The sequence below is a fragment of the Thunnus albacares genome, chromosome 15 (assembly GCF_914725855.1).
Source record: "Thunnus albacares chromosome 15, fThuAlb1.1, whole genome shotgun sequence".
Lineage (NCBI taxonomy): Eukaryota > Metazoa > Chordata > Actinopteri > Scombriformes > Scombridae > Thunnus > Thunnus albacares.
This window is the reverse complement of record NC_058120.1, coordinates 26,326,730-26,345,566: the sequence shown is the minus strand read 5'-3', so window position 1 is coordinate 26,345,566 and position 18,837 is coordinate 26,326,730. Positions and strand designations below refer to the sequence as shown.

Here is an 18,837-nt window from a genome sequence, read left to right as displayed (position 1 = left end):
TTAGTATACTATCTGTGCAAAAGCAAAAGCATTGTAATGACTGACATGACCAAATGCAGGCACTTTGGCCTTGAGTGTTACTGACCAGAAGAGATTTTATTGTATGAATTAAGGTGTTTAAACCTTTCAGCCTCCCAATCAGCATCCCAGATTTCAGCCAGAACAGCTCCACATTAGGAAATGCACATAATCATAATTAAAGTTTACATTAAAGTAAAAGTTTCTAAAGAAGCTGCAGAATGGTTTGATGAATAAAGCAGCTTAATCACACATTTTAATGCCAGTCAACGTTCATCCTGTGTTTGTCTCTTCATGGAGGAATCACTTTTTACAAATGACACAAACAACAAAACATATGTATAAACACTTGATTTTATTCTCAGCAGAATAATCCAACAAGGGGTGTAGTTAATCATTTTCAGCGTAATAAACGAAGCAGTGGGATAAAAAGGACAGTAATCGGGGACAGTAATCCATAAAGTGCAGGTACAAACACTGGCTGAGTCATGACTTGGTGACGTTACACAAAGTGCAAACTTACAACACAAACTCATCATTACATTTTAACTGAGGACAGACTGTAAAGGCTGCACAGTCAATCACAGTGTGATCATAGCTGGTTCTTAGCTTAATTAAGTTTTAGTTTAATGCTTTTGTGTCTAATTAACAAACAATTACTCATATTGGCACCAGTAATCTCACAATATTACAATAAAGCTGCATTCAATGGCAGCTAGAAAAAAGTAAATGACTGAAACTATTATATTACATTAAATAACCAGAAATCCTTTAATATCAGTTACCTGCAGAAATCCAGAAATTCAAGTTATGTTTGTGTATTTTTGATAAAACTTGGAGAGAAGATTTTGGCGATGTGTCATTATAATTTAAAAAAGGGGAAAATTTCCCATTTTATAATTTTAAATGAACACAACTGCTAATATCAACAATCTGATTTAGATATTTAGACTCAACCTGTAAGCAGAGTTAGTTTTAATATCTTAATAGTGCAAGAAATGTAGTAATTGGCCAAAAGAATGAGGAATTAAAGAAGGGAAATTCTTTTAGTTGTCATTAACTGAGGCTATGAATTAATATAATAGTTACAATGATCAGTTTTGCTCATAACTGTGCAGCCCTCACATCTACACATCACCACAAAACATCTACAAAGGGAAAACGTTGTAAAAACAAAACTGGACAACCTCGTGAACGTAAAACCTCTGAGACAACATTAAGAATGACCACACAGACGTCTCTTTTACACAAAACCTCACAATCCTCCTCCGTCTCGGCTCTGAAAGCCTCAAACCAGATTACAACTTGTGATTTCAATTCTTAGGTGAGCAGCGTATAAAAATAAACTTTATGTCACAAAGTGGAGGTGAGACGGGAGGTGTGACACGAAGGTCATAAGGAAGGTAAAAGGCCGACGAACGTCCGAACAATTCTGTGCTCCGTTAAACGTCAGAAATTCCCAACTAAGAGGGAATCAAACTACTTTAAGTTCCTGTCGTCCAGCTGAGAAAAACAGGGAAGACACACGGATGCAAGCAAACTTTTCATAATGAAAAGTTATTGTGAAGTCATTGATAATTGGTAATTTTAGTTAAATATAGCATTTAGTGTTAGCAACTCAAATACAACTTTACATCTATATAGGGCTGCAACTAATGATTATTTTCATTATCGATTAGTCTGTCGATTATTTTCTCGATTAACCGATTAGTTGTTTGGTCCATAAAGTGGTGAAAAATGTGTTTTTGTTCTGTCCAACAGTTCACAACCCAAAGACATTCAGTTTACTGTCATAGACGACTAAAGAAACCAGAAAATATTCACATTTGAGAAGCTGGAATCAAAACGGTTAATCAATTATCAAAATAGTTGGCGATTAATTTAATAGTTGGCAACTAATCGGCTTTCAGCAGCAACCCGTCGGGTTTCCTCAGTGGACGGAGTTTGCTCAGTTGTCATTGTGCATAAATCCCTTATATGACCACCTGTTATCACCTAAAGTTTTAACAGTACGGCGGTCAGTAGCGAGATGATAACCGAGCGTACACCATCTGCTGATGAAGACCGTGAGATACAGCTGAAAGCCCCCTGAAAAACACTAGCTAGATATTTGTCAAAACCCTACGTGATTTTAAAGTACTAAAATTTCCCTCCGCGGTTTTATAGTTCTGAGTTTCAAAACTTTAACAGAGATCTTGGGTGAAACTTGGTGATTAGTGGGACTGTTTCTTTAACGTAATGTCATGTAGCGTTAGCAGCGAGTGGCTCCATGCTGACAAGGCATCACATATCTGCATCAGGGGAAAATTTGAAACGGTCCCTTCATTTTCTTTTTTGTAAGTAAATCCGACTTTCAGGTAGCCCTAATTTGTGCTTCTTGTGTATTATCATTTGAGTGCAAAGAGCGGTAAGAAAAAAATACCTTCAAAACACCTTCAAACCTTAGTGTTGGTACAACAACCTTCTTGGTTTCATTCAGGAATAAAAAAACGAATGTTTAGCTCTGTGAATGTTAATGTTAATGCTGAGGAACTGAGGAAACTTTCAGAAATGATTTTGATGCAGTGAATGGAACAGATCTGGGCGCATCACGAGCTGAAAGATGGAACACTTTAACTTCTCTTCTCACTCAAAAAGTACATTTTTGTTTCAGAATAGGTCCTCGGAAGCACGTTTAACTATCCGCTGAAGAGACAAACCTACCAACTCAACCAGAACTGAACAACATTTGGCTGATGGAGGTCCTAGTTGTGGCTCGGCACATTATTGTCAACGAAAGAAACAATGAAAAAAAAAGAGGAAAACAGAGTCAAGGAGTTTGAGAACGGACAAAAGGAATTACTGTATACTGTATAGAAGTGTTACAAAAACTATAGTCATAATTCAGCTTTAAAAAGTATGTAAGTACGTACACGGCTTGTGTTAAAGTAGGAATATTTAACAAAATAGCTCATACAAAACTTCAATACATGAAACTACATTTAAAGCATTTATTTATGTCTGTGTGTGTTTATACTTCACTAGAATCAGTGAATAGTCTGTAGATTTCCTTAGACACTGACGCCTAAAGATTTAAATCTGTAAATACTTGTAGCATAGAGCAGAGTTATAAACACGACTTACAGAGAAGAAAACGAAACTTTGTCGCCTGAAGCAAATGACTCTGAACTTTCATCTCTTTTACTCTAAAACTGTGACGACAAGTCAATCCCTTAAAAAGGAAAAAATCCAGCGTGCGACGTCACTCTTATAGAAACTGGAGATAAACCTGTGATGTTCTTTAAAATTTCAGCAATCATTTTGTCGTGAATGTTTTTCTGCTTCAAGTTTGAGAATCCTACATTTCCCAGAATGCCCGAATACAACCTACCACTGCATTCTGCTGTATTTCCTGCTCCTGTGGGTGTATAAAACGCCCTTTGAGCCTCTTTTCTGATGGACGTCTCTCTGTATAATATTTAAGAAGGTTTAAAACATGCAGAGCTCATCACAGATAGCTGCTTTTCTACCTGCGTTAAAGGGTTTTAAGGTGAATTTGTCCTTCAACCTGGGTGAGACAATTAGGCCTTTTCCACTACATGACTCAACAACCTGAAAATTAATTAGCCATTGACACGGTTTCTGCTTTTGATTCCACTGTGCAGCTTTAGGGCTGCGTTTCTGAACCTAAATTTGTCCGCCACAATGCAACAACTCGTTTGCATTAAGATAAACATCACAAAAACAAACGATGCTGAATTTGTGTTTAGCTAAAAACTGCAAGGAAGTGTTGCAGTGTTGCAGAGTAAGCTACCAGTTTAAATATATTTCCCTGCAACGTTTGGGTTGTGTAGGTATTTTCAGAATCTTGTAATGCTTCAAATAGTTAATGTTTTTTTCCACTAAGTAGCGGGTTAATGCTATCTGTCTCCAGGGACGCGTCGAGCTCTGCAGAACTGGTCTGATGCTGGTTTCTTGACTCTCTTTGCTCTGTTCTGCCGAACTCCTCCTACAGGTGGGGATGTTTCATGCATTTAATGATACTGATGTTTAAAAGTGTATGTAAAGGAAAGTAAATATTAACCATAGCTGTCCGTCAGCACATGGCAGCGTGTCTACACAACAAGCGTTTCAGCCTGCGTCTCCTTCACGTGCGTCTGAAGCTTATTTTTGCGCTTCAGGTCTATTTTCTTTCATTTTAGACACGTAACTATAGTGATGGTGTTAAAGCTTCGGCGCACTGCCAAAACACAGGTGACCTACATTTCTCATTGTGCCTGAACGCATCCTGTGCTCACACTCTTCCTCCTGTGTAAACACAGCGTGAAAATGAAAATATTTGCTCCGTTGTTGCCATAAAACACAGTGGAAACAAGGCAGAACTTTGGCTCAAAGCCTTAAAGCATCTGAAAAGTTCCAGTTATGGGACGCTTCAGGTTACTGGTTGTTAAGTTCCCATAGAGGAAGACCTAAATGCTTCACCTGGAAGATCTGGGTTCAAACTGGTTCCTTCCCACTGAAGGTCCTTTGAGCAAGACATTCAGTCCCTACTTGGTGTTGTTTAGCTGATCTCTGAGGAAGCAGCAAAATGAAAATAAAAAAGTCCCTACAGGGATCCGTAAAGTGTCTCATTACCTCCATCAGGAAACAAAATCCTCGCTGACAAATAAACAAATTAACAGCAGCATATAAAATTATTATGTCGTCATGAAGCAACTGTGCCTTGATCTGAAGTTATGAAAATGGTTTCTGGAAGGTCAATAATCACATTTCATGGATGTTATAACGTTCAAAGTTCAATGTTTGTGCAGAAAAACATACTGTAACTATAAAAAGGATCATCTGGCAAACAAAAACAATGTCCAAATCAAATCTGAAAAAGTAAAAGGAATTGAATTAGAAACCTCCAAATATCGACTGATATGGACAGATGTTGTAGAGCTTGTTTTCCTGCTCAGTTTAGAAACATTAATGCTGCATGCCCTGATTTATGTATTAAATCAAAGAGGATTAAAGAACTCTCTGAGATGTAAATGTGACAAAAATTACAACAACCAGCCTACAGTAGTTGTGGTAAACATGATGTACAAAGTACTTGTTATAGAGGTAATAAAGTTTTTTTTTTTTTTTTTTCTATAAACATTTCTTTCTTGCAAAAATTACCATGATAAGAACTGGTATCAAGAACTGATGAAGAAACCGGATCAGACGGATAAGCGGAATCAGAACTGGCGTTAATAAAAATCCAAACGATACCAACCCCCCCCCCCCCGGAGAGACGGGGTAGAAAACACTTGGGTGTGTGCTGCCTGCGGGTCCAGTCTTCACATCACTGGTCCCGAGCTTCGTACAGAAGTTTGGCCGCCTGCGGAGGAGACGGAGGAAAGACGAGTTAATGTGGCGTTAAGAACAGGAAGGTTGACAAAACACTGAAATTTACAAGTTACCAAAAGGTCAAAAAAAAGACACTGTAGGTCGAAGCTTGCAGATTTCAGTGTGCTGTATAAATGGACTAACAATTAATATATTTTATGTTTATCATTCTTAATGATAAAGCCCCTCGGCTTTGGAACGACCTGCCTGAGGAGACACGGTTCGCAGAATCAGTAACTTCTTGACTACTTAAAACCCATTTCTACAGATTTGCTTTTATGTCATCTCTCTATTGCTTTTCATTGTCTTCTACTGTCGTCTTCTTAATGTCGGACTTGTTATTGCTTTCTGTGTCGAGTCTTTTTGCTTTCGTATTGTACCGCCTTTGCTTTGTCTGTCAAAGCACTTTGTAAACTCTGTTTTTAAAAGGAGCTATATAAATAAAGATGACAAATAGTGTTCTGTGCGGGTTTCATTCCTGAGAGTCCAAAGTACTTTCGAGCAGCACCTTTGACCTCTAATGTTTTTTTTGTTTACAACACCGCGGGGGGTCGGCTGTGCATGCTATTATCCTTTTTTGCCAGGAACAAAAAAAAAGTCTCGTTCATGGAGTTAAAAGAGTCTACAGCCACACTAGCAGCCCCATGAGGCCGTAACGCTCACTACACACCACAAACCTTTCTACTGTCCTGAGGGAGAAAAGGTCGCTTGTTACCAAAATCAACCTGTTATATCATCTGTATGCTGATCATTTTAAACGCTGGTGATATTCTACATTTTTCCTCATCAACAAAACAAACAATGTGTTAATCCACCTCTTGATACTTCCAAACCTTCCTACTCTGTCTGTGGCACTCAGCAGCGTAAATATATATTGTTCCTCTTTTTCCTAAAAAAGCTGCCACTGTAGTTTTTTTTTTTTTTTAGAAACAAACAGGAGAAAATATTGCATTTGTTGGGAGACTATTTTCAGCGGAGGATGAATCCACATCTGGTGCTCTAGTGAGAATTTCTGGCAGCAGGACGGTGTGTGTGTGTGTGTGTGAGATTGAGTTAAAATAAACTACAGTGTGTGTTCATGGCATTGACGTGTTTGTAATTGTTTTGGACAATAACGGAGGTCTACAGCACAGAGGAATAAGAAAATACATGAAGATATAAGAGTCATATCCTTTAAGGTGAAAAGTGAATGTTTACAACACAATGTTGATCTACTGCAGCTTTGGAGTAAAGTTTTATACATGCAGGTATCTGCAGTGGAGTGACTGTATGAGAGTTTCTGTATTTTCTACCTTGTGCATTGCAGCCAACCATAGTGAGGCCACTTTCTTGTCGTCTGCTGCCTCCATGCGGAGCTGCTGGACGTCCTGAGAGCCCATTGGTTTGTATTGGAGCAGCATGCCGGTGGCCCGCGACGTCCCTCCTGCGCACACACGCACACAAAGATCAGGTTAAATGATAAAAGAAAACGTAACAGGGAAAAAGAAAAATAACAAACTGGAACTAAAAATTTCAAGAAATCACTTGAGTAGAAATCCTTTTTTTTTTCTCAGGAGATCATGTTTCTGCTTCCGTATCCGATCACAGTCAAAGTTCTGTCAGTTCTCAACAATATCAATCACAACCAGTTGAAAACGATTAATGCATGCACGAGCATACAGATGCAATAACAAACAGATGTCAGAGGAGTAAAAATGAAATCATGGAAGATTAAAAATCGATGAGAGCAGAATAAAAATGATCTTTCATGCTTTTAAAAACATGATAAAAGGAATAATGAATATAAATACACGATGGCAGCAACAGAAACTAAATCAGGTGTGAAGAGGATTCAGAATGCTAAAATCTGATAACAACTACATGATGAGAATTCTGCGATCACAACGTTTCATTCCTTTGAGACACACGTGTTGTATGAAGAGGCAGGAAACACATGAAGACATGAACGTGTCCCAAACAGCACCTGAGCATCATGAAGTGGACGGTGTTTAAGACACTACGTCAGTACTAAACTTAACACTGCTCAATCATTAATTACAATAATGACATTAAAATATGGAGATTTATTAAAAACAGTTGCATTGTTGTTGTCTGAGAAAACCTGTTGATACTGTTTACGGTGTTGAGAATCTACGACTGATGAGCCGCTTCACAGTACGGATCCTTAAAGGTGAAAAGCTTCATAATTATGAACTTAAAAATGACAACAACTCTGTCTGCTGAACTACCTGGTCAAAATCATTGAACCTACATCAGTAATGTAAAAAAAAATCTCTTTTATGGGCAGAAAAAGGTCATTATCTTCTTTAAAATCACTTCTTAAAACTCCTTTTTATTGGATAATCTATGAATAATTTGTTTATTTATGTTCATTTATGCATGATATTTTATTGTGTTTTATACACTGCACTTTTGTACTTGTGATACATTTGTAGTACTGGTTTCTGTCTTTGGATTTTATTCTTTTTTAATGTTTGTTGTGTATAAAGCACTGTTTATGTCTGCTGTCTATCTCAGGTTCAGAGCAGAAGTTCAGTTTACAATGATTTTCAGTACTGTGCAAAAGTTTTAAGCACTTTAGATGTTTAAATTCTTCTCCGTAATGCAACACCATCAGGGAGGCGTCTGACTGTCCCAAATTTATTCTGCAGCCTGACAACGACGAGTCATTAAGAACTATCTTCACCTACAAGAAGAACAAGGAGTCCTGCAGCAGATGGTCTCTGATCTCAACATCATGGAGTCAGTCTGGGATTAACATGAAGAGACAGAAGCAGCAGAAGAAGAACTGTGGCGACTTCTCCAAGATGCAGGAACAACCGACCTGCCGACTACCTGAAACACTGTTTCTACTGTTTACTCAACTTTGTATGAAGTTAAGTGATGAATAAAAACTATTCATGGTGTCCTCACTTTACTCATAGAGCTTAAAACTTTTGCACGGTACTGTAAATCAGAGAAAAGCTCACACCTGAGGAGCTGGAACCAGCAAATTGTTGCATTTCTGCTTGAAAAGTAAAGCTAAAGATTAAAGATATTTGATTATTGAAATAGTTGCCAATTAAATTTCTGTGGATGTTTAGATTAATAGACTAATCATTTCAGCCCTAATTAACTTAACTGAATGTAATAGTATTCAGGCCAATACTGTACAAGTCTGCACTATGGGAATAAAATTTGTGGTGTTACAAGATGCTTTTGGGACTCATTGAGGCGTAAACATAAAGCAGAACAGTTTCGGTAGTTTTATTTTCATGCAGTTTCATGCGGACAAGATGCAAAACAAGAGAAATCAGATCAGATAAGAAGGAGGGACGGAGTGACAACAATGAGTGACTCAATACAGACGGAGGCTTTGTGGAAAAGCTAACCTTCAGAGATACAGTGACTGTCCAGCAGACTGGTATAAGTGTGAATGTCATTCTCTGAGCCCAGCGGAAGAAGAAGAAGAAGAAGAACCGGTTGTCAAAGCAGCAGAGGAGAAACGGTGTGTTAATGTTAGTTTAGAGAAAAGACAAACAGGCTTTTAGTGTTAATCCACAAACTTCTCAGATAGTTTGTGGATCCGACTCAAGAAGACAACCAGAGTTTCCATCACACTTTATACAACGGAAATTAATATATTAAAATTTTCTTTGTCAAAACAAGCAATACAAAACTGTCAACAACATACAATGAATGTTTCATCGCAACAGGGGGTTTTCAGGGTTTTCTTTCTTTAGTCTCACCTCCTGGACTCGTCCCATCTGTCAAAATCTGCATGCTGGAGATCCGAGACAACTCCACCTCGAAGTGACTTTCACCGTCGAGGAACAGATACCTGATGTTTGGATCAGAACAAACAAAACTGATTCCACATCTCAACTAATAAGACTTTTATTCTTACCAGCTGTTATTTTGAATATTTGAAAGACTAATAAGCACATTTAATGAAATATCCGTTAAACATAAGACTCTTAGGCCCTGATCTTGCATCCAGGTAGGTCCAGATTACGTCTAGATCCACTTCATATGGACAGCTGTTCACACATGATGTCAGAATGTGTTTCAAATTATTCTTCAAAGACCATTTGAGATCAGATTTTACTTGATTCAAACAGAGGAAACTGGGGAAACAATGAGGGAACATGTCACCCATTTCAACAGTGTGACTCAATAATGTTTATATATAATATAATAGTACAATAATTTCTGGACAACAATGGAGCACTTTGGCAAAAGGAATAAAATATCAGGCTTTGGATGCAAACACAATACTTGTTAGTAGATCAATTCATTGTTGGATTTGTTGACAAAAAAAATAAATAAAGGAATATCACCAGTGTTATCTGTTAGCATGTTCAAGTCATTTTTAATGTTAGCATGTTGACATAGTGAGTGTAGGATTTTAAAAGCTCACCTGTGGTTGTTGGAAAGGCGACACGTCATGGTTTCAGACTTCTCTGACGTTCCCAAAGTGACAACGAAGGTGCCACCTGGAAACAGAAAACTCATGTGATAAACAGAAAAAGAAGAAACTCTCCAAACATCTTTCTGACAAAATTTTAAACACATGTACATATGAGCATAAGTTGTGACATCACAACAAATTCGGAGCCAATCGTGATCCAGAAAGAGAATTATAATAACCGACGTACCAATCTGGATCTACTGCTTTTGAACTGTGAAGCATTGTGGATACATATATTAAACACACTATCACCACATGGACTGATTTAAAAGCTAGACTTGAGATGTTTCCTTACAAACTAACTGTTATTATAATTTGTTGGAAATGATACTGGAATTAGATTTTTTTGTTTGCTCCTTTGGCTGGGTTGACTTGTTTTTATTTAACCACAAGATGGTGCTACAACATATAAAGACAAGCAACAATACAAGTGACACAGTTGATGGCTGGTTTACTGAATGATGTAATTATCTAATATGATGATGTGTGTGTGAAGTATAAAAAGTAATTTTCAACCAATTATTCTTAATTGGCCCCTGATGAAGACATAAGCTGAAACTCTGGATTTGATTCAACATGATGCTGTTTAAATAAAGTTAATCAAAATGATGAAACCAGCAAGTCCATATGAGAGACGTATTATTCAAAGTGTTTTCATGAGTTTTAAAACATGTGTGCAGGATATCTTTGACAGCAGTTGATATTAAACCATAACAAATTGTTCTCAGCTCCTCAGCTCAGTGCTGCAGCAAAACAGACAAATATTTAAAAGGGAAATAGCTCAGATTATTGCTTTATACGTCCATCTTGTGTCCCCGTTCTTGTGCTGAGCTATTGATAACTTCATCATCAATAAAGCATGAGGCCTCAACATGCTGCAGGCTTTCCATCGCATTCAGCGTTCAGCTCGGTTGTCGCCCCGCGGCTCCGAGCTGCTGATGGATTTTTCATTAAGAGCCTGACTGACTACTGACCGCTGTTGCTGCGTATTTATAGCTTCACACTGAACAACAACACAATGGATTATCAGGACAGGATGGAGGCACTCTGCAAGATTATTTCACAGATGATTTTTATGTATGTGAGCGACCAGGAAGAGAGAGAGTTTGTGTCATGTGACAGATCAAAAAAAAAAAAACATGCTGAGTAAACAAATGGCAGGCAGCCAGTTTCCACACACGGACAGATTAAAAAGAAGATACCAAAGTCCAAAATGTAATGAATTATTAATAGGAAACAGTGACTAGACATTATTTCAAAACGTCAACATTTATAGCTGCAGTTTACTTTGCTGTTTCAAATGAAGTGATCATAGATTTGGCTGAGTAACTGTGAAATTATTTCTGAATATGGTGCAAATATGTTAAATAACATACAAAATTATTAGTTAAGGGATGAAAAATGTTAAAAACTAGTACAAAAAACTACAATTAACACTTTTATAATTCAACTCTTGATACATGTGGCTGATATGTTTTGCCAATAATCTCATTATTTTATCTTTTTAATGCAAGAAAATAAAAATTTATATCAAACATGAAGGAAAAATGTGAGAAATTGGCAACTAAAAAAAGAATTAAAAGCATAATATGTGGAAAAATATGCTACTTTATGGCAACTTATGATCACTTTCATCATTTATTAATCCTCCAGTTGTTTTCTTGATTAATCAATTGATCGTTTAGTCTATAAATGTCAGAAAATAGAGGAAAACGGGCATCACAATTTCCTAAAGCCTGAGTTTATGTCTTCAAAAAGTCTTGTTTTGTCTGACCAACAGTCTAAACTCCTAAAATATTCAGTTTACAATTATATAAAATTCTTAGTGGGAGAAGCGGGAACCATCAACTGATCAACTAATCGATTTCTGCTCTAGCGTCTGCTTCATTTACAAATATAAATCTCAGTTAAACCTCTCACCTCCGAGGAGCACTTTGAGCTGCTTGTCGTAGAACTCCATCTCCTTCTGAGAGACCAGGCTGCACTCGGCGCACTGTCGCACCGGATCGACGAAGCACATGCGGGGCAGCACCACCTTCTTACTGCAGCACTTATCGCAGAAACACCGGCCGCACCGCCGACAGTGATGCTGCAGGAAACATGAGTTACAGTCAGCTTCACTACGACTTTCATCTTTGTCTGTCAAACATAACACAACTTAGGAAATTAAAAATAGTAGCGTGTAAAAAAAACTATAAATCTGAGCTGCACTGTGTTCCTCTATGATCACCATATGAGAAGTTTGTCCCAATTTCATACAACTCTGAACATGTTTTTAGTATGTTGCGTGTTCACACAAAGAGTGAACACTGAGTATAAAAAGTTATTATGCAACACATTGATCAAATAAAATGTGAGAGCTGCTCACAGCTGGAAAAAAAAAGCCAGAACTAATGATACATAATAATATATTAGAAAACAAAAAATAACTATTGAATATTTGGGGGGAAATTTTTACAGTTGCAGTTTGATCGCTTTTGAAATGTACATATTGCATCATTTCCTGTTACTGTAAAACAATGAGGCATGTTTTTTATACACTAGCTGTAAAAAATAGTACACTATAAATATTAATATATACTGTAAACAACTAGTTTTGGGACACAGCTGAGCTTCTGTATACACTAATACTGAGCAGGTTTTCATTATATAGTGTGTTCACACCAGAAAAGTACCAAAATGTATACAGTATACTACAGTACAGTATACAGAATATATAAGACAGGCAGTATTCACAATAAATACAGATGTTTTTTTTTGAATGTGCACCATTCTCCCACAATGCAATGAACACAGAGGAGGAGCTGCTCACAGCTGGAAGAGATTAAAATAAATGGAGTGTCGAGGTGAAACAGCTTCAGAAAGAAACAGAAAAATGAGTATTGAGTATTTGCAGGGTTACGTTTAAGACTTTTTAAATACCACATAGAAGACCTGATGGAAAACCAGCAGGGACAATATGACCTAGAATTATTTATTAATATTATCATTATTATTATTATAATACCACATTTTTCTGTACCTCTCAGCTCTATATAACAAAAATTCATAATGGTATAACTAATTTTATGACCCAAATAAACTGCTGAAATTGATAGATTAACAATAGAAAAATGATTAATTCATTAAAGTTTTTGCTGTAATTGAAATTTGACCTCTGAGTCAATGAGCTTTGTAGCAGCAGCGACAGTGTTTGCTGCAGTTTATCGCAAACTTTTCGTCTTGTGAGCCAATAAAATGAATCAATGTCTACTTGTGACCCTTCATCACAGATTATAACCTTAGTGTGGACATGAGATGTAGCACCAAAGAGTTCAGTTTCATCCTCAAAGATGTTTCAGCTGAGTGATTATTAGGGGTCTGGAAAAATAAACCTATTTTTGTGTATCATAAACACATAGTTTGCTCTCTTGTCCCATCATCCTCTCAGATTTCTCTTTAGAAACTGTTTTACAGTAAAAACCATAACAGTGACTGTACAGTGAGCTCATGGTTTTCTGCTGTAATCTGACTGCAGTGACAGGAAGTCGGTCAGTGGAAACTGCTGCGTCTGTCAAGTGTTTTTGTTCCAAAAACAGTTTTAGCCAGAAAGTGATTTTTCGCTGCAACAAGTTTGCAGAAAAACAGAATCACTGATATTATTATTAATAAAACTGCAGGTATATTCTGATCATGTGATGCTACAGGATGTTAAAAATCTTTAAAAAGGGACAGAACATGAAACAGTCAAAACTAACGTAAACCTGAAGGAACACACTGTATGATTACACTTTCTGGATCTTCAAAACTGCCTCAAATGCAGAAAAAAAGCTAAAAATGAAAGATAAAAAGTGTTAAAACATCAAGATACCAAGGAAGTGAGTAATGCAAAGGACGTGAATTGTGCAATTCATTCAGTTGAAGGAAGCCTCAATATTCACATTGTGTCACATCGTGTCAGTTACGCTTCTTACTTTAGTTTTAAATATACAGCTGGCAGTTACATTAATGAAGGTTTGGCCAGAGCACAGAAGGTTTTCTGAGCTGATTTGACCATAAACTGAATATTTTCTGACAAATCTAAAATAGGACAAAGAGTCAAAGTGTTATTATGTCAGTAGTCTTTGTAAAAATAAAACTGTCATTACTGAGGCGTCAGTGTGAATCTGTGCCAAAATAAATGAACAGAAGCCAAGTGGGGGGAAAAAAAAAGTGAGGTTTCACAACACAGACAAAACGAAAGCTTCAAAATCTTCTGGAAAACTTTCCTTTCTTTCCAACTTGAGGCTCTTTTCAGAGAGTCGGATAAAGCTGTGACTTGTTGTTGTGTTGCAAAACAAAACAGACCTTTCTTCTGATGAAGTCGAACTTGGTGTCACACTGCATACATCTCGGGCACTGGAGGACGGGAAAGAGGAAAAACAGGATGTTACACAACATGCTGAGTAGGGCGGATTCGAGCTCAACAGCAGCTGGACAGAATATAACAAAATAGTTAGTTTAGGTTTCTGACCCAGATGTCATCAATAAAACAACAGACAGGCAGCAGGTTGTTGCTGCAAGATCATCATGTAAACAAGGTAAACAGCAACCAATAAAACCATTTGTGTTAAGTGAAGACAGTTAAAGATGCTGTTTTAGATGCTTTGAACACTCTCGCCAAGGTGTTTTACACCTGAGCTCACATGCAGTTTAGTGTTCATTTTTGCCTTTATTAGGCAGTAGAAGAAGAGGTAGAGAGAGAGGAGTATAACCTGCAACACAAGTCCACCAGAATCGAACCGCAGACTGCAGATGTTTTACTACAGTGTTACTACGTACCGCTGACAGTTTCTATTGCCGTCATTACCTTCAACACAGCACAGACACTCTCCTGCCTTCATTACCCGTTTCACAAGGGAGTGTCTTTATACTGATAAAAGAAAGGAAAATCAACCACAGCTGCTTTCATCTTATGTGAGAGACAAAGAGAGAAAACACCATGTTCCTCCACACTGGTCAGGTTTCTGCCAGCAGCGGAGATTTTATTTCAGCTTTGGGGAGAAGCTGCTTCAGGTAATATCACGATGAAACTGATTACATGATATTGCATCGTGGACGTTGTGGTTGTGTGCTATGCGTGGTAGGCTACCAGGGCGCCCCCTGAAAGGTAATTCTAAGTTTTTATTCATTTTCTGTGTCATGCTAAACATTTGGCCCATCCCACATGGCATTACAATACACCTCTGTTTTATAAAGCATGCATCTTACAGCAGTATGTATACAATGTTTATACGGAAGCATGTGGAAAAAGAAAAGACACACAAACAAACTGAAACTGAAATCAGAGCTTTTACATATCTGCAGATTATCTCGATAAAGGGCTTGTTTTTCTTCTCGCAGTCTTTCTCCAGGTAACTGTCTCGTTTAAATGTTTCATATGTGAACAGCCAACTCAGTCTTTGTGCGTCATCCATATTTACAAAATCAATATCAATATTTTTATCTTACTAGACAAAGTATCATACAGTTCCCAATAAACAGGACAGTAGAAAACAAAATGAAACTCATTTTCTTCATCACATATCAACAAATCCACTTTTCTTCTTCTAGATTAACAAACTGTCCAATAGAGATCTTTGCTTTTTAGACAGATTATATACACAACATAATTCTCAGCACCGTATTCGGTTTTTATCATCATAAATATACAGTTTTGGTTTCGTCCATATCTCACCAGCCTGCTGCCCTTTGTTCTGAGCAAACAGACTCTCTGAACAAACATTCATTATTAAAATAAAGCTTCACCAAACGCAGCGTTGCAGATTAATGTGCTCACATCTTTTGACCAGAAACCAATAATTAGTTTATCCATAATTGAAGCATCTCTCAACGAGCCGGAAGAGCCTATTTATATCAATGTTTAATAACAGACAGATTCATGAATGTGGACAAAGTTATGACCGAGCCCAGAGATAAGGACTGAAGTAGCTAAAAGCACCTTCACCAAATTTGGATCTTATTCTAGGTACAGTTACAGTGTTTTTCCATTAACGAGACTTAACGACCCTGAACATGAACCTTTTCCTTTACATTCTACAAACCAGGAAGGATCGGCACCATGTCACTGAAAATGCGACACTTTTTGGCTGTATGTCATTCTAATTTAAAAAAGGTATTTTCAGACTGCAACTAACAATTATTTTCATTATCAATTAATCTGTCGATCATTCATTTAGTCGCTGAAATATGAAAGAATAGCCAACGAATCACAGTTTCTCACATGATATGGAAAAGTGTGTGCCTGGATGCTGTTCAACCCTTTTCAGACTGTTCTTCTAGATGATGGGACTTAAATTGTTGTTATGATGACCCATCATTAATACAGCTATTCTCAGGGATTAAAGCAAGTAGGAAATGTGTACACTGTATTGAATTAAAACTGCTCTATGCCTGAAATCATTCATGGTGCCTGAGAACTTTAAACTCTGATATTCTTTCTGTAAACCGTTAACAGATTATATTGAAGATGGAAAACAGCAGATGAGAAATGATTAACTTCTCTGACTGTAGTTTACTGTCAGTCAGGGTAAAGTGCCTCTGTGAGAGGACAAACAGTACAGCAGACAGTTGGTGTTTGTCCTGCTGTAGTTTTACTGCACTGACAACAGACCAGTCAAACAAATAGACACAGAGAGGCTGCAGCTAGCATAGCAGCTCCACCGGATAGCTACATACGACGAGCTACGTGCGGACGCAACATACAAAGTAACAGCTGTTTTTATGACTTTAACGCTCTCTGCTGTAGATAAACACATTTAGTGCGTCTGACAGGGCTGTTCAGGCTGTTTTTCCAGGCTGTTTATCTAGCTGGCTCCGTTAGCTGCCAGGCTGGCCGCGGATGCCTGCAACGCCCAGTGCGTCAAGCTCCCCGCAGTGAGCGCGAGGAGACCGGATGTACAACGACCTCACCTCCCCTTCACCTGAAAGTCATCCTTTCTGCACCTTGGAAACATTCCCAAAGTCTCAGTAAAAGTGTCACAAACACATATCTGTTCAATGTTTTTATGGCCGCAAGTAAAACTAGAAATATTGTACACCTCTGCCAACCAGTCAGTTTACATCCATGTCTGTCCAGACTCATATAATATTTGTAGTGAAGACTTTGAAGTGATTTAATAAAAAGGTATTAAGTGTATTTTCCTTGTATGTCTTCTAGAGCCCTATCGATATATCAGTCAGCTGATATTATCGGCCGATATTGGCCTATCACAGATCTATCGGTATCGGCATATATGTTTTCCGATATTTTTTTAATAATTAAAAGTTATATAGGCAGCATTTTATGTATATTTGTTCCTTTTTCTTAATTCAAGTATAATATATATGTACATATGATTTTTTGTTGTTATTTTTTGATTTATATTTTTTATTATCATTAAATTCTGAGTGAAGTTAACGGTTTCAGTGCACTAGTGTCATTTTATACAATAAAGTTTATTATTAATCTGTAAAATATCATGCCTCCATTACATATCTTTGTCATAAGGATCACTGAAAAAAATGTGCATTTATGTAAATATTCTGTATATATAAGATTATCAGCCGATATATCTATATCAGAATTTTTTTACTCCATAATATCAGTATTGGCATCAGCCTTTGACCTTTGACGTTTTGGATATAAATTATTTGTGTTAAACTTTACGATTCATATAAATTCTTGAGTTATGGCCAAAACATGTTTTGTGAGGTCAAAGTGACCTTTGACCACCAAATTCTAATCAGTTCATCCTTGAGTCCAAGTGGATGTTTGTGCTAGATGTAATGAAATTTCTGGTTGGGCCAATCACAACCATTTCTCTAATACAGGGAGGGTTTGATATGATGACTGTACAGCGGAGCGCCATTGAGGAATTTCGTAAACACGTTCTGTTGACAGTATTAAACGAACATTGTATTTTCTCTAAAAGAAGAACGAATAACTGAACTTAAAGCTTTTGTTGACGACAAAGAGGTGTTTGCTGTACTTCTGGCAGGATTCAGTGCATCACTCAGCGCTACGTCACATGTTTCATTGCTCTGATTGGTTGTAGAGTGCAGAGTTTGACAGTAAAAAGCTTTTTTCACATTCATCTGCTGAAAGTGGAAAGTTTCTCTGAGCTCATTGAAAATCATATTTGAAGGGGCGGGACTGTGAGCATGATTTCTGACATCACAACTAGTTTAGAGCCAATCGTAGTCCAGTATTCAACTTACACAAGAGTGATGTGGAAACAAAAGCCTCCAGGCACATACACTGAGAATGGACTTTACAGTGAAGTGAGAGACATCGTGTGTCCAATAGTTAAACCTCTGAGATTAAATATATTTGCATATTCTGGATTTTTAATGAGAGAGAAGGAAGTGATGTCATTTTAAAGATTTTAACAAGATAATTGAATTTTTTGTTGGAAAAAACTATATCAGACACAAATTATAATTTGGAGCAGAGTGTTTTACATACATCTTAAAACTTGTCTAGAGGATACTGAATGTATTGAATGAATTTCTTTGATCCAAAATGTCCAAAAATAATTCGCAAACGGCTGGTTTATTTTGAAAACCACAACCGGAACAGCTACGCTTCCTATCCTCGCTAGCTTGTCGCTAATAGCTCCGCTGTGTCAAACAAATCCCCCTCGCCTGTCTCACCTCTTTATCCGGGACCCACTGTGGCTCGTCCAGGGAGAAGGGGCTGTTAAAGGCACCGTTTTCCGGCACCATGCGCAGGCCGCTGGGGCTCCGGACCAGCTTCTTTCCGTCAGGCACTGAAGACATTTTCCTTCGGCGGTGGTTCGTCCTCACACTACAGCAGAGGCTAACTCCTCTCTGAACACGCCCCCCGACTTGGCTGACAGACCGTTTGACCAATGAGAGCGCAGGACTGGTGTCACGTGGTGTGCTGGGCAGAGTGGAGTGTTTTGGTTTTTACAACCGCACCCATTGGCTGAAAATACACACGCTGCTGAAGGATGGGGAAAAAATATATTATAATAATAATTAATTCATGAAGAATA

General features: G+C 37.6%; 1 protein-coding gene across 2 annotated transcripts; it reads right to left on the bottom strand.

Moving 5' to 3' along the window:
* Nucleotides 1-354: 354 nt before the first annotated feature.
* zfyve21 (zinc finger, FYVE domain containing 21) lies at nucleotides 355-18,667 on the bottom strand. 2 transcript variants are annotated; one of them, XM_044374084.1, is made up of 8 exons: nucleotides 18,473-18,667; nucleotides 14,147-14,197; nucleotides 11,741-11,909; nucleotides 9,770-9,845; nucleotides 9,099-9,190; nucleotides 8,742-8,795; nucleotides 6,663-6,793; nucleotides 355-5,362 (listed from the first exon to the last, which is right to left on the bottom strand). In XM_044374084.1, exons 1-8 carry the CDS (start codon nucleotides 18,596-18,598, stop codon nucleotides 5,327-5,329), a joined length of 735 nt encoding a protein of 244 aa, XP_044230019.1. In that variant the 5' UTR covers nucleotides 18,599-18,667; the 3' UTR covers nucleotides 355-5,326. The 2 variants fall into 2 exon arrangements, with proteins under 2 accessions (XP_044230019.1, XP_044230020.1); XM_044374085.1 differs by lacking the exon at nucleotides 8,742-8,795.
* Between the last annotated feature and the right edge of the window lie 170 nt (nucleotides 18,668-18,837).